This window comes from Nomascus leucogenys, chromosome 3 (assembly GCF_006542625.1).
Source record: "Nomascus leucogenys isolate Asia chromosome 3, Asia_NLE_v1, whole genome shotgun sequence".
In the NCBI taxonomy this organism is placed as follows: Eukaryota; Metazoa; Chordata; class Mammalia; order Primates; family Hylobatidae; genus Nomascus; species Nomascus leucogenys.
In genome coordinates, this window is record NC_044383.1 from 3,483,125 (window position 1) to 3,499,126 (window position 16,002).

General features: G+C 43.8%; 1 protein-coding gene across 1 annotated transcript in view; it reads left to right on the top strand.

Moving 5' to 3' along the window:
- Positions 1 to 15,383, top strand: part of C3H10orf143 (chromosome 3 C10orf143 homolog) — a 44,174-nt gene extending 28,791 nt beyond the window's left edge. The window contains exon 4 of the mRNA XM_030805308.1: positions 14,896 to 15,383. Coding sequence (XP_030661168.1) covers positions 14,896 to 14,925 — 30 coding nt within the window. The 3' untranslated portion in view covers positions 14,926 to 15,383. The remainder of the gene's footprint in view (positions 1 to 14,895) is intronic.
- The last annotated feature ends 619 nt before the right edge of the window (positions 15,384 to 16,002 follow it).

The window sequence follows — 16,002 nt, forward strand, 5'->3', positions numbered from 1 at the left end:
GATTTGGTTAAAATAGAGAATCATTTAAGGACATCTTGGAGAAAAGATCTTCCTCATTTAATTTTCCAAACAGCAATCAACATTGCTCTTTTCTTTTCCCTGTTTATGCTTTTCTTGCATGTTTCTATCATAAACTTCACATAAATCACAGATTTCAGAAGGAAACACAGTGTTCACACCATTAATTCAGAGTAAAGGGAGGTCAGAAACTGCCAGAGTCAGATTCTCAGTCTTACTTCTATTGGGCAGAATATCATAAAGTATATATTAGCATAATAATACCTTTGTTATTAATTTTGAACTTACTCCAAGAACAAGTTAATATGTCTTTGATAACCTCTATAATTCTTGGGTTTCTTTAATTTTACATTTGAAATCTTAATATTGCAATAAAATAGAATTATATTTAAATTCCACCTAGAAACCAGGAATTTGTGTGTGTGTGTATGTGTATTTCTGAGATTGCCCCCTAAAGATCTTTAGAGAAATGTATTGCTGTTTTTGATAAGCAAAAGATTGAGTCAATAAATTATGGAGATCCTCAATTGACATACTGTAAGCTACTGTGTTTTACAATGATAAGCACTGATTTTGTTTCAAACAAAGACCTAAAACCATGACAGCCATCACCATGTCTGATGACAGGGTGAACCTCTAGCTATCTGAAGTCCTTAGACAAATAGGAAAACAAAGTTTAGTATGAAACTCATTCCATGAAGGTATACTTTGCTACTTTTTGTACTCTCTTTAGAAAAATTTTCATAGGTTATGTTGCATTCTCTGGTGTAATTCTGAACAATGGTGTAATTCTGAACAATGGTGAAATGAAAGATCCAGCAACTTGAATTTAGTATGCTTAGGTTGATTCATGTAGCTGTTAAACATACCCTAGAATACAAATGAATAATGCTTACTTTGAGAACTATGCCTCCATTGGGGTTGAATTCCTTGTTTGCCGATGACTGACCGGTGCCTTCTTTGTCCCCCATGGAATGTATCTTTCACATCCCCCCATCTGTTGGAAGCAAACACTTGGAATGTAGTACAGATTCTTATTGCTTTGAGAGCTTGTGTTCTGGCGTGAATGGCTTAAAGAAAAAAAAAATTTAGTTCAAGCAACTGATTGGATCATTTTGGCTAATATTCTGTTTGAACAACAGTACCTATTTGATTAGGGTTTTTCCTTTCTTTGTAATTCCCCAAGCCTGCCTCCGTTATGTTTCGTAGGAAATGAATCTATGAGCAGAAAACCTTCATTGATATGTAAATATCATTTTTTTTTGTTAATACTCAATATTCTTTCATCTAAATTTCAGAAACTGACTTTAAAAAATCAGTTTCCTTTTATTTGTAGTTATTCTCAATAAAATTTCACCCAGGCTTGGGCGTTTTAATATTTACACCCACTATTTCTGAAAGTCTAATGTAAATAAAGATTGAAATGTGAATTTGAAAAGTCACACCTCTTGATATTTGAACAGACTATAGCTGCATATATCTTCTTCTTCTAATAATATGGTTAGTTTCTCTCCTAAGCTTTTAAAATAATAAGACACTATTTTTGTATTATAAAACACCAAAGGTTCAGTGTTAAATAAAAAGCAAATAGTATTTTTAGAAATGCAAGATCCCTGGGAGTCGTGCTTAACAATAAATCACCAATGGGGCACAATTCCAAATTTCAGAAGACTTTATTAAACTTGCAGTTCCATTCACAAATGCCTGCTTACACATGGGCCTGCCCACTCTCCCATGATGCCCATAGGCGGCTCAGAATGGTTCTCTTGGTCAGAGAGAAGCCAAGGTGATGTGAGGGGTAGTTTGTGTGGAATTCCTAATGGGAAACTTACATGTGATTCTCATGTATTTGGTGGCTTTTCTCCAGTTAGCTCCTTTGCATCCTGAATTCTCTAGTGTATTTTTGACCTTCGTAGGATGTCAGCTAATCTGATCTGTTCTGCTCTGAATTCTCAGTATAACCCCGTCTGAGCTTGGTGGTCCTTCTGTTCCTAAGCTTTTTGTTACATTTATGATTGAATTGTTGCTCACACCACAGGGTTTTGACATTTCTCATATGCAAGGACTTCCTTGGTAGACCTCTTCAACCTCATTTTTCAAGTTTGCATTTCGGTCTATTTCTGTTGACCCCTTCTGGTGCATTGTAACCATTGTTACAATGGTTACTATTTCAGGAGTGGCTGAGGTGGCTTCTTACAGTAATTACTGTGAGGGTTCACCTCCTGCTGCTGTACATTATTATTTAGGAGCGTCACCTCGTAGCCCTGAATCACCCTGCTCATGTTACTGATGATCGAAATGAATGTGGTGGGACTCGGTCTTGCAGCGTCCAGGGCGTCCGCTCCTGCCCAGGGTCGGGCTGCTTGCTCTCCCTGTCGTGCGCTGTCCGGGGCTGCAAGTCTCGCAGAGGATGATCGCCATCGCTAGGAGGCTTCCTTTCCTGCCACCAATGGCTCCCACGCTCGGCCGTCACCTGGGCTGCAGGCTTCCGTTCCCGGCTCCGCGCGGCTTGCGTGCGCACAGGCCACACGGTAACCAAGTGTAAAATGGAAATGAAGCTGCACCTTGCAAATTCAAAGCAATTAAATGAAACCTTAGGGGGATGCCAGAGGTCTCCAAAATAATGAAAAGAAGGTACGTGAAAAGGGAAGAAAGGCTTATAAGGCAGAAAACTGTAGAAAGGATTTAGGATATTGGTTGAGGGGAGATGTGATGATATTTCGTCAGCACCGTGTTTTCCTAGTGGTCTCTGGTCTCTGACGTTTTGTAGCCTCTCAGTGCTGGAATCCTCTGGAGAAGGGGCCACCCTCAGTTCTTATTGGGTCACCGGTCAGCCCGTTGCCTGTTTTTTTCTCAGCTCCGACCTCCTTTGTCTGCCCTTCCTCTGTGTTGTGGAGACTGTGTTTCCCAGACTCCTTTGCTTCTGACTTCTGGGAGAATCCAGCCAACGTGGGGCATTGGTGGGACACAGGAATGTGGGGGAGAAGGAGGAGGAGGCCAGAGCATTTCTCTCTCTCTCTCTCTCTCTCTCTCTCTCTCTCAGCCCTCCCCCAGGACATAGCTCCTGCAGTGTAGTGCCTCTGGGCCCATCTCTTGCGAGGTCCACTTTCTCCTCCCTTTGTCCTCCTGGTGAGTGTTTGCCTCCTGTACTAGTCCATTTTCACATCACTATAAAGAACTACCTGTTGCCTGTAATTCCAGCTTGGGAGAATGAGGCAGGAAAATTGCTTGAACCTGGGAGGCGGAGGTTGCAGTGAGCCAAGATTGTGCCATTGCACTCCAGCCTGAGTGACAGAACAAGACTCCATCTCAAAACACACACACACACACACACACACACACATACACACACAAAAACTACCTGAGACTGGATAATTTATAAAGAAAAGAGATCTAGTTGACTCACAGTTCCACAGGCTGTACAGGAAGCATGGCTGGGAGGCCTCAGGAAACTTACAATCCTGGTGGAAGGGGAAGGGGAAGCAAGCATGCCTTACCATGGCAGCAGGAGAGAGAGAGAGAGCCAGAGGGGAAGTGCCATACACTTTCAAACAACCAGATCTCATGAGAACTCACTATCACGAGAACAGCAAGGAGAAGTCCGCCCCCATGATCCAGTCACCTCCCACCAGCTCCCCTCCAACACGTGTGGAGTATAATTCCAGATGAGATTTGGGTGGGGACACAGAGCCAAACCATATCAGCTCCCCCGTTTGGTTTCTCATCTCTTCCATCATTTGTGTAGCCAAATCCTGTTACAGTCCCTCTGTTTGAAATACACCTAGATTGGTTTCTGTTTTCTTACCTGTGCTAATCAGCTAATGAATGGACAGATTCTCCTGGGGAGAAAAGTTGCTGTTTCTAACAGAGGTCTCCAGGCCTTTGTTGTCCCCTGTAAGGGCCCAGTCAGTAGTCCGCAATCTTGGCACTCCAGAGTGCTAGCAGGGTTGGTCCTGGTGATAAGCCACATGAGTCCTGAGAGCCTGGACATGAAAGCTAAAAATACAGTCAGGCCCTTCGGTGTTGCCCATCGCTAATGCTCCTTCGCTCCCTTTCATCTGTGGTTATTGGTTTTTATTGCTCAAACGGGTAGGGAGTTACCACTGAAAAGCCAGCATGCAAAACATGGTGTTTCCTGGTGCCTTGGAGCCTCTGCTCCCCACCTTGATTCTGGATACCAGCATTGTCATTAGCCTTATCTTTTTTCTTTTTTTTTCATTGAGGGCAAATAGCAAAGGAGCAGTCTTAATAAGCCTCTGTATTATTCACTTTTTGACATTGAAATCTATTGCCTGACAACATTTGTGTGTGTGTGTGGTATATATGGTGTGTGTGCATGTGTGTGTCTGTGTACGTATGTAGTGTGTGTGCACGTCTGTGCGTGTGGAGTCAGGCAATGTAGGAGTAGAAATTGAGGGCAGGGGAAGGGAGGTGTTTGGTCCAAACCTATTGTTTTGGTTCAGTTTTCCCTTGTAGGGACACCAGGAGGAGCCAAAGTATGATTATTCTGATTCTAAATGGATGCATTTTTTCTTTGTATTTCTTTTTATCTCCAAATGGGTTACCTTTAAAGTATTTCTGTTTATTTTGTTTACATATCTGTACGTTATTGGTCATTGCTTTCTACATCATCTATAAATACTGCACTAGAATAGGAAGCCTGGGAACCCAGTGATCTCTGCCCTCCTCTGGTGCCTGCAGTGACGGCTGAGAACGCTGCCTGTGCTTGCTAGGGCGGGTCCGAGTGTCAAGCTGGGGACGGGACCGAAGATGGAAATGTAACGTTCTGACATCGATGAACAGAGATCGATGCGCAGTGCCCTGCTCTTTGTGTCCTGTCTCGGCCACAGCTGATAGCAAGCATCCTTGTCAGTCCTTTCTTCTTCTGTCCTGAGAGAAGAAAACACAATCATGGAGGGATCAGCGGAAACTTCACTGATCATTCTGTAAGAATCAAGTTGTGCTCCATGCATTTCTCCCCCAGGTTTGTCAAAGATCCTGGAGTTCATTGGTCTAACCCTGTCAATTTACAGATAAGGAAAGTGAGGTCCCCAGGGGCTAAGCCATTGGCCTGGCACCGTGGTTGATGGGGAGGCAGGGGCCTGAGCACTCGGCTTGGAGCCCCCTCTGCTTTCTGCTCTTTTTGGCTGATCAGTGTGTTTGCAGTTAAGACGCCGGCATCACTCCCCAACACTGGTGGCCCAGCGTCAGGCTCGAACACCCTCTGAGAAGTGTGGCAGTGACAGTGCGGGTTTTTGTGGACTTCATCCCCAGACACAGTGAGAAGCTCTTGGCTAAGACACAGAGCTGATTTACTCACACTGTGAGGGAATAAGCTGGGAACGGAAGAGTCTGGCTGTGTCGGTATAGCCAAACACAAATCCCAGAATAGACGGGTCTGAATAGACCGCTGACAAAATCTTCAGATTTAGCTTCTAGCAGTAGCTGACAGTGAGTACTTTCTCTGGAATATGGATATTGAAAAACTACCTTTAAAAAAATTTTTAACGGTTATTTAGGTCATTTTCTGCTGCCGAAGGAGCTGAGGGGCTTCAGATGACTAGAAGAAAAAAGTTCAATTTGGACTTCCTACAAACATGTTAGCTAAAACCAACACAGATGTGTCCCCGTCCTGCTGCAGAGACTCAAGGTAGACTGGGATAAAAAACATGCAGCTGATCATGTAATAGGTGAAGAGAAATCAAAAGTAGAGCCGTTGGGACCAACACACTCTTTAGTGGCCGTTCCTGGGTCTGGGTACTTGTTGGGTTTGGTCCTAGAATGCACCCAGGGCTGGGAACTGGAATGCCCATGTCCAGAGATAGATGTGGTTTTGGCCTAACAGGTGTGGGAGCTAGAATTTGGATCCTTGCATTAAGTTTAGAGCCTGAAGATCTGATTATACCCTAAAAGGGGACGGGAAATTACAATACCAGGCCATGCATGGGTGTGGGTTCCAAGTTTATTTTATCTCAATCGTATAGGAACCAAACGTAGAAGCCCTGCCATAAGAACAGTTGCAGCCCATTGAAGTCCTGAAGGCCTCAGGTGGTGGCAGGTGTGGAACTGTCCTGTAGGCATGACTCCACCACCCAGTGTGTAGGAGATTTGGAGATAAAACAGCCCCCACGGAGGATAAGATCACAATAGAAAAATAAGCACATAAACAAATCTACCAGCCTGGTGAGAAGAGGGGTCAGGAAATAAACAGTAGAATCGAAATCTCCAACAATCTGAAATAATTGAAGAACCTGAAGTTGGATATAAAGTACAGGCACAACTCATTTTATTGTACTTCACTTTATTGTGCTTTGAAGGTATTGTGGTTTTTACACATTGAAGATTTGTGGCAACCTTGCATTGAACAAGTCTGTTTGGTGCCATTGTCCCAAAAGCATATCCTCATCTCATGCTTCTGTGTCAGCATTTTTAAACAACAAAGTATTTTTAAATTAAGGTATGTACATATTTTTAGGCAGAATGTTGTTGCACACTTAATAGACTACAAGCATATTGTAAACAAAACTTGTATATGCACGAGAAACCAAAAAATTTGTGTGACTCACTTTATTGCAGTGTTCTGCAACCAAGCCTGCCATGTCTCTGAGGTATCCTGTAGTTATTTTATAAAATGATTAAAGAAGAAATAGAGCCATAGTAAGAAAGGAAGACAGTTTGAAAAAAATATTGGAAGGTTTTTTTTAAAAAGAACTAAAAGTGCATGATATGTTCATTGAAGTTTTTTTAAAAAGTCATCAGATTAGACACAGTTAAATACAGAATTAGTGAATTAGAAGATAGAGCTGGATAAATCCCCCAAGCATAGCAAGAGAGATAAAAAGATGGAAAGTATAAAAGTGTAATTAGGAGTCATAGAGGAAAGAATGAGAATGCCCATTAGGAAATCCAGAAGGAAGGACTTTAGAGAATGTTTGAGTAGAATAGTTGAAAAGATAATGGCTGAGAATTTTCCAGAACTGAAGAAAGGCATATGTGGTCAAACAATTTTGAAGTAGAATAACAAGCAAGGAAAATTATCCATCAGATATCAAGATATATTACAAAGCTGTGACCATTAAGACAATGTGTTAACTGGCCTAAGTGTAGACTAACCAATGAAATAAAATTTAGATCTTTAAATATGCATATATGGCAGTTTGAAGGCATTATAAATGAGATTTACATACACCTATAAATTGTGCCATGGCAATTAGTTATCCATGTATGAGGAAAGATAAAATTAGATCTCTGCCTCACACAAAATCAATTATAGGAGGTGGGAGGTGGGGGTGGGAGTTAATAAGAACCTATATATACATATAAAAAAAAAACAACCTTTGTTAGTAGAAAATATAGAATATGACGGCCAGGCACGGTGGCTCATGCCTATAATCCCAGCAATTTGGGAGGCCAAGATGGGCAGATCACCTGAGGTTGGGAGTTCAAGACCAGCCTGACCAACATGGGGAAACTGCATCTCTACTACAAATACAAAATTAGCCAGGCATGGTGTATGCCTATAGTCCCACCTACTTGGGAGGCTGAGGCAGGAGAATCGCTTGAATCTAGGAGGCAGAGGTTGCGGTGAGCCGAGATTGTGCCATCGCACTCCAGCCTGGGCAACAAGAGTGAAACTCTGTCTCAAAAAAATATATATATATAGAATATAACTGCGTATATTAAGACATGCTACATATCAGAATTCTTTCATCATTGTCTAAGAAAAGCTTTTTGCAGGAAAGATATTTACAGTGCACAAAATATAAAGATGGGTATCTTGAATAAATATGCAAATCAGTCCAGTAAATAAATGGGCAAAGTATATGACCTGGCAGTTCAGAGAAGAGGAAACTCAAAATAGCCAATAAATATAAATAGGTGTTCAACCTCATTAGTAATTTAAGGGCTTGCAAATTAAACCATCAAATTAGCAAAAATAAAAATGGTGCTATAAGTGTGGGCGAGGTTGTAGAGTGAAAAGATGTGTTCACTTCCTCAGAAGCCGTGTAAATGGGTAAAGCTTATGGTGGGCATTTCTGGTGAGCTAGAAGATATGGTCCTAGGTGTATACCCTAGTAGATGCCCAAGAAAGTGTATACAAAATATTTGTTGTATTTGGGAGGCAGAGGCGGGAGATCACTTAAGGTCAGGAGTTTGAGACCAGCCTGGCCAATATGGTGAAACCTCATCTCTACTAAAAATACAAAAAACATTAGCTAGGCATGGTGGCGTATGCCTGTAGTCCCAGCTACTTGGGAGGCTGAAGCAAGAGAATCACTTCAGCCTGTGAGGTGGAGGTTGCAGTGAGCCAAGATCCCGCCACTGCACTCCAGCCTGGGTGACAGAGCAAGACTCTGTCTCAAAGCAAAACAAAACAAAACATTTGTTGTAGCACTGTTAGTGTAAGAAAAGTCAGAAACAACCTAAATGTTCATCAATAGAATGGATAAATGAATTGCAATATATTTATTCAATGAAATGTTATAGAGAGCAGTGAAAATGAATCAAGTAGAGAAAAAAGGAAATTATAGAAGGATCTATGTAGAATGACACTATCTAGATACAATTTTAAGCATGGGAAACATTGACATATATCTACTAAAGGAATAAAAACATTTGTGAGAGTGGTGAACAACTTCAAAACAAGGGAGTTATTTCTACTGAGTGGAAGGGCTCAGGGTGCAGTGTTTTGGTGATATCTAATGTTTTATCTCCTAAGTTTTGTGATGGTTCATGAATGTGTGTTATGTTGTCATCTGTACCTTTTTTTGTATGTCCGAAGAATCACAGTACGTCTTGGGCGTGGTGTATCCACACATAAATAGGTCATCATGACATTGGAGGACATCAAAGGCAGAGAAACATCTGTAGAGCTGCTAGAGAGAAATGACTGGCTAAGCATGAAGGGATGATAATTTGACAACAGATCTCTCATTAGTAGCAATAGATGCCAGAAGAGCTTGGAATGCATCTTTGAGCTGCTAAGGGGACTGCACTGTGACATGCATGTGGACAGGCTGCACCAGGTCTGGGGCTGCGATAGCCACTGCAGTGGGTTCCTCTCCCCACCCCAGAAAATTCGGTTACCAAAACTGACTCAAGAACAGAGAACAGAATCAGATCAGTAACAATGGAAGGATCTGGGAAGGTTATCAAAAAGCTCCCATCACAGGGATTTTACAGATTTTAAAAACCCTGTATGAAAGAACACATGGATGATTTAACATTAGAAAAACGACTACATTGTCTGATCAAAAGGAAAAAAGAGATCATCTATTAGATGCAGAAACAGCATACAGTCAGATGCCAATCCCATTCATGATATATATTTAAAAACTCCACAAACCAGAAATAGAAGGCTTTCTTCTGGTAAAAACTAAGGACGTGATACTTAGTGGAAGGATCTGTGTTGAAGAGAAAAGGATGAGAATGCTATTAGCACTTCTGCTCGGTATGCTAGGGCTCCTAGCTGGCATAATGCGATAAGAAAAAAAAGAAACAATGGACATAAGAATTGGAAAGAGAAAAATCTAAATCGTTATTCCCAGATGGTATAATTATCTACATAAAATACCCAAGGCTGACCACAGTGACTCATGCTTATAATCCCAGCACTTTGGGAGGCTGAGACAGGAGCATTGCCTGAACCCAGTAGTTGGAGGCTGCAGTGAGCTATGATTATGCCACTGTACTCCATCCCAGGTGGCAGGGTGAGACCCCATCTCTTAAAAAAAAATTTCCAGAAAATCTGCAGATAGACTACTAGAACTAATATCCAGCAAGGTTGTTGAATGTAAGATAAACACACAAAAATAGATAGACTCTTATTTACTGGTAACAGTCAATTAGAAGAACAAAACTCCATTCACAGGGTTGCAGCGTGAGGATGTAAGTTACTATCTAGTGTTCTGTATTTCATCCTGAAGGACTCCCTTCAGCATTTCTTGTAAGGCAAGTCTTCTAGCGACAGATTTTCTGTTTTTGTTTATCTGGGGATGTCTTAATTTCTCTATCGTTATAATTTCAATGTTGTTTGGTTTTGCTGGATATTGAGGAAAGGTGTGTGTGGCCACATGGTTTTGAAGTAGAGTAACAGGTGCTGACAGTCTTTCTTCTGGCACTTGGAATATGTCATCTCGCTGCCTCTCACTCCATGATGTCTGATGAGAAATCAGCTGTTAGTATCACTGAGGCTCACTTGCATGTGGTATGTCGCTTCTCCCTTTCTGTGTTCAAGATTCTTTGGTTCTAGATCATTTTATTATGATGTGTTGAGGTGTGGATCCCTTTGGGTTCGTGCTAGTGGAAGTTACTTGAGTTTCTTGTATATATAATGTTTTCAAATCAAATCTGCGAAGTCTTTGGCCATTATTTTAAAAATATTCTTTCTGCCCTTTCTCTGTGTCCTTTTCCTCTGAGACTCCTGCTTACAGGTGTGTTGGGACACCTGATGGTGCTGCACAGGTGTCTTCGAAGCTCTGTTCATTTTCCTTCGCTTTTTTTTTTTTTCTATTCCTCAAACTGGATAATCTCAATTGATTTCATGTTCACTGGTTCTTTCTTCTGCTTGCTTAAATCTGCTGTTGAGCCCCTTTAATGAATTTTTAATTTCACTTGTACTTCTAAACTGTAGAACTTCTGTTTAGTTTATATGTATAAAATTCTCTCTTTATTGATAATTATCTGTTTGGTGAGACATCATTCTGCTTTTCTTTAATTCTTAATCATGATCTTCTTCTTTTTTTTTTTTTTTTTTAGATGGAGTTTTGCTCTTGTTGCCCAGGCTGGAGTGCAATGGCATGATCTCAGCTCACTGCAACCTCCGCTTCCCAGGTTCAAGCGATTCTTCTGCCTCAGCCACCCAAGTAGTTGGGATTACAGGTGTGTGCCACCACACCTGGCTACTTCTGTATTTTTAGTAGAGACGGGGTTTCACTGTGTTGATCAGGCTGGTCTCAAACTCCTGACCTCAAGTGATCCACCCACCTCGGCCTCCCAAAGTGCTGGGATTACAGGCGAGAGCCACCATGCCCGGCCATGACCTTCTTTAGTTCTTTGACCATATTTAAAATGGCTGAGGTGATGTCTCTGTCTGGTAAGTTCATGTCTGGGCTTTGTGTTCTGTTTGCCCTTCTGGGTCAGATCCACTGCCCACCTTTCCCGGCATCTGCACAGGAGGCCAGCCTGCGTGGCTTACATCCAGGGGTTGCCTGGGCTCTCCCACTTCCCTTTGGGCTCAGCCACTAGGGGGATTTGGGGCAGGCAACAGGAGGCTGGAGAACGAGGGCAGGGTATGTGGCCATGTCCCCTGGCCAATGTCACTCAGCAGCATGTGTCACCTCCTCCTTCCAGGTTCTGGTAGCCGCTGCTGCCCTTTATCCCTTGGGTCTGGACCCTGCACTGTCCCTCGCGGCTCCCAGGACAACTTTGTGACAAATCCTTTTGTAATAACCCCTTTGTGAGGTCTCCTGTTCGCCCATGTATCTGTTTCCTTTTGGGGCTATGACTGGTACAGAAGGGTGCACGCCCACTTTCGAGTGTTGACGCCTCCAAGAAGGAAGGGAGGAAGATGAGGCAAGGGTGTGACAGGTGTCCATCGGCACAGGGCGCAGCAGGTGCTCTAAAGACATTTCATCATACAAAGATGCATGCGGGCAAAGACAGATGATTGTTTTAGAGGTCCAAGCTTTTACTTTAGGCCTCTGAAGAATTCTCTTGAGAAGGGACAGTGTTTTGTGGCAGTAAAGACGAATATGCTGTTAAAGGAAGAAAAAGTGACTCCTCTGGCAGATGGTAATGGCAGGAATCATCAACATCTTTAACCCACAGAGGGCTACTGTCATTCTGTCACACAGGTACTCGGGGAGAAGCAGAGAGCTAGCCACAGCCAGGGCTCTGCCCATTAAGGAAAAATGGCTTCAGCAAAAAGGGAAGGGGATGCGGGGTGCAGTTCTTTCCTCCCCCAGTCTACAGGGATGACTTGCAGCTAGATGTACCGGAGGTGAATGCATCAATCTGCATGTTTCACGTGATGGTCCCAGATGGAGTGAGGTGTGTCCCTGTTGGCCCTGCTGTCCTTGCTGGCTCCACAGACAGGTCATGGAGAGCCCAGCGAGGAAGGCTTCCAAAAAGGAAAGGGGGACGTTTTGAGGGAGTTCATTAGTGGTGTTAAACCCCGCAAAGAAGCCATTGCAGTGAGAGATGAAAGAAGGGCTGAGGCCACACATGTGTGCCCCAAGGGTGTGGAGGAGAAGGCGCTGGGCAGCGGGTGCAGCCAGAAGCAGCCAGCCCCGGGCCCTTTTCATCCCAGGGTTAGAAGCAAATAAAAACTCCCTCTTCACAAACATCGTTCTCTTGCTCCGTGGAATTGTGTTTTACCAAAAGTGGAAAAGGGTTTCTCATTATTGCTGATCAAATCACTTTTCAAGCCTGACCAAACAGGAGGCAAGGCATTTTAATTGTCCACAGTAAGACTCACAGTCTCGGCACAATGAGCCTGATGCTTCTCATCAGACCTGCCTCTGGTGGCTGGTGTGGGCCATCTGTGAGTCCCAGAGTCCGAGGGCTTGAGGTCCCACTGGCCCAGCCCCGGTCTAGATTGCGGTCAGTACGAGGCTTCTCTTTGGGTGTTACTGGGGGCTGCTTGCTTTGAGAGAGACAGAGACAAACTGGGACGTGTCAAGAAGAGAAAGTAGGATGATGCGGGGGCTTGAGATCATGCCAGGGCAGAAGGTTTAAACAAGCAATTTCGAAAGGTTCCTTTGCGCCTAAGATTCTGGGTCTTGGCCAGCTGCGTTGGCTCACACCTGTAATCCCAAGACTTTGGGAGGCTGAGGCGAGTGGATCGCCTGAGGCCAGGAGTTCTAGACCAGCCTGGACAATATGTTGAAACCCTGTCTCTACAAAAAAAAAAAAAGAAAAATTAGCCAGGTGTGGCGGCAAGCACCTGTAGTCCCAGCTACTCAGGAGGCTGAGATGGGAGGATCTCTTGAGCCCAGGAGGCTGAGGCTGCAGTGCACCATCATTGTGACACTGCACTCCAGCCTGGGTGACAGAGCCAGACCCTGTCTCAAAAAAAAAAAAAAAAATTCTGGGTCTCAGTCCTCAAATTGATGTGGCTCTTCGTACCCAAATTTTATCCTTTCTGTCTCAAACATGTCTTCCAGATATACCCCTCCTTGAACACAGCAGGGAAGGATGAGTCAGGAGAAAGTCACCTCAGTGAATAGCTTTTTTTAAAAAAAAAAACATTGTGTTTTTCAAGTTATGTGGTTGGTGATGATGAAATGAATTAAACAGCATTTCCCTGCAGTGCCCCTGTCTCTCCCCTAAGAGAGGCCCACTGTCTCCTGGGCCTGCACACCCCACAGCACCTCCAACTGAGCCTCCCAGGCTTCCGCTGACTGCCCCTTCAGTGCACAGCCCAGAGCCACGATTTGCCAGTTGGGTTCCTGTGCTCAGAGTCTCCCAACAGAACAGGTTCTTGTCCAAAGAAGTTCAGGAAATGCTACATATTCCCCTACCTCTTAGAGATTTGACGTCCATTAGACTATGAAAGACCTCGAGAATTGCGTGAAGAAACTTGTTTCCAAAATGTCCTTTTGTAAAGGGATACCCGCTGTACATGTGATTCCGGCAATGTTCTGGGAAGCGCAGGCCTGTTGAGTAAATGTAGCACCTGTATTCACCATGGCATCCAGGGCCCTTCGAATCTCAGTGCTGCTTGACCTCCCAGACAGCGGCTCCATCCCTGCCATGTGGGCCACAAGCCCCTGCTCCAGCTGCCACAGCTTCTCCGATCCTGGAACAGTCTGACCTTGTGCTGTTCTTACTGCTTGGGGTATACCTTCCCACCTCCAAAGATTCTCTTGCTCCTTCATGGCCCATCCGAGATTCCTCTCTTGTGTGAAGCCTTCTTCAGGCCCCTCACCAGGTAGGGTCACGTGCTGTCTTCCCTGGCTCCTGTAGCATTTCATTCTGATCACTCGAAGGAGCCATCAGTATCTCACATCAGTACTCTGCTGTCTGATAGTCTCTCCAGGCAAGTCCAGAGTCTCTCCTGTCTGGTCCCTGTGGGTCAGGGCAGCCCCTGCCTTCCAGGAAGCAGGGACATCATCAAGGACTGGACTGCTTTGTCCCCCCACCACCCAGCCTACTCCACCCTTCCTGGGCTGCAGCCAGATCAGGAGCCTGTTGCCCTGATGGTGGAGTCCTTGCAGGACAGGGAGGCTGTGCCTGTCTCTGCCTGTGGGCCAGAGTGCCGCACTGCTATGTGCCAGGATATGTGGCCAAGTGTGACAGAGGTTCCTAGATGCTGACGAGCCTCTCATTGCACAGTGATACAGTGTCTGGCCAACTGTCTATCCCCAGCCATCTGGTTCTCCCAGTTACTTCTGCGGGTGAAGGTGAGGAGATGAGAGGCCTGCTCCAGGAGATGGGTGGGGGGCCGGAGGGGCCCTGGTGGGGATTGCCGTGAGCCTCTGTTACTCCAAGATGTCCCTGGTGAGAGGAGCCACTTTTGTGTTGCTTTTGTGCTGAATCCTGATTCAATATTTAAACATTTTTTAAAAATTTATTTTATGAATATATGAATAGTACTTTCATTCTCTTGCTATTCCTCAAAGTACTATAGGAAAGAAGGGAAGTAACATTTATTGAAAGTGTTCCGTGTACCAGTCACTGCTGGAAATGCTTTAAATATCTTAATTATAAGCAATATATATTAATATGTCTATAAACAGATACCTCAGGAATTAAGATATCACTTATAAGTAGTCATTTTAAATGTAGTGCTTTGTGTTGGCAAATGTATAGCCAAGGTGTATTAATTTGGTCAAGGTAAATTAATTCCCACAATGTGCTATTTTATCTTTGTAGGGACATTTTAACCATACCAAGAATCATTAGAAGATGCAAGCTGGAAAAAAGAAGATCCCAGTTTTGGTTTCGAACCCTTCATGTTCCAGCAAATGTGAATCTCCTACAGATGGGTTTGGGGATTTACCTGTTCAAATAGCAGCCCGGTGTCCTCTGTGGGTCGGGGGAGGTTTGTCTGTCCTTTCATTCTAGTAAATCCACCATCCTCTGCACGAGAGCCAGGAGAATCCACGTCACTTCAAAAGAGCCCCCAAATCATTACTATGTACTACGGCCTCCTTTCGAATGTTCCTGGTTGAGAGGGAGATCAATTGCATTATTTACAAGTCAAAAAGTTTTGTATCAAACTTCCTATGAGCTTGGGCACTCATAGCCTATGGAGGCCCGCCCAGACGCAGCCCCGCCATCATGCTTTTTCATTGTTTTGTGGATGTACCCAGGGCTATTTACACACTCTTTCATTAAAAGGCTTATTTTTATATTTAAAATGTTCTAATCTTGGAGTGAATTTTATTAAATGCTAGTGTCCAATCTGTTCCCCAACTGAAGTTATCAGAGACAGAATCCCTGTGAGTGGAAATTACTCATTTTCTCTTGGGTTTTCAATGTATCATCTGACTGTGAGGCTGGCATTTTCTCTGGGTTTGAAAGCTTCCTGAGCTGTTCTGTTTGTAAGCTCCTGTCTGCATCACGTTATCTGCAGGGAACGTGCTCCCTCCAGGGAGTGTCCCCGGCACTGATGTGGGAAGAGCCCCTTCTATAAGTCATCATGGGGTGCGGTCATGGGGAGAGTTCCGTACGGCAAAGATGGAGCAGAGGAAGACAAGGTGTTGAAACCAGTACAGCGCCACCTGGGATATGGATGATCCGGAATTACAGGACACTTCTTCATTAACCCTGGGTAAGATCCCAGAGCTGTGACTCGATCAAAAAATGCCAGTTCGTGCCAAACAACCAAAGCCGGGAGAGAGGGAGAAGGTGTTGGTGTTCGTGGCTTTACGAAAGATTTTTACAAAGAGCTTTAGTTTGTTCTCTTTTCAAAATGAGATACACATCTAATTTTTATGGGAAAAAAAGAAAACTCTTAGATTCACAGCATGTTCTTTT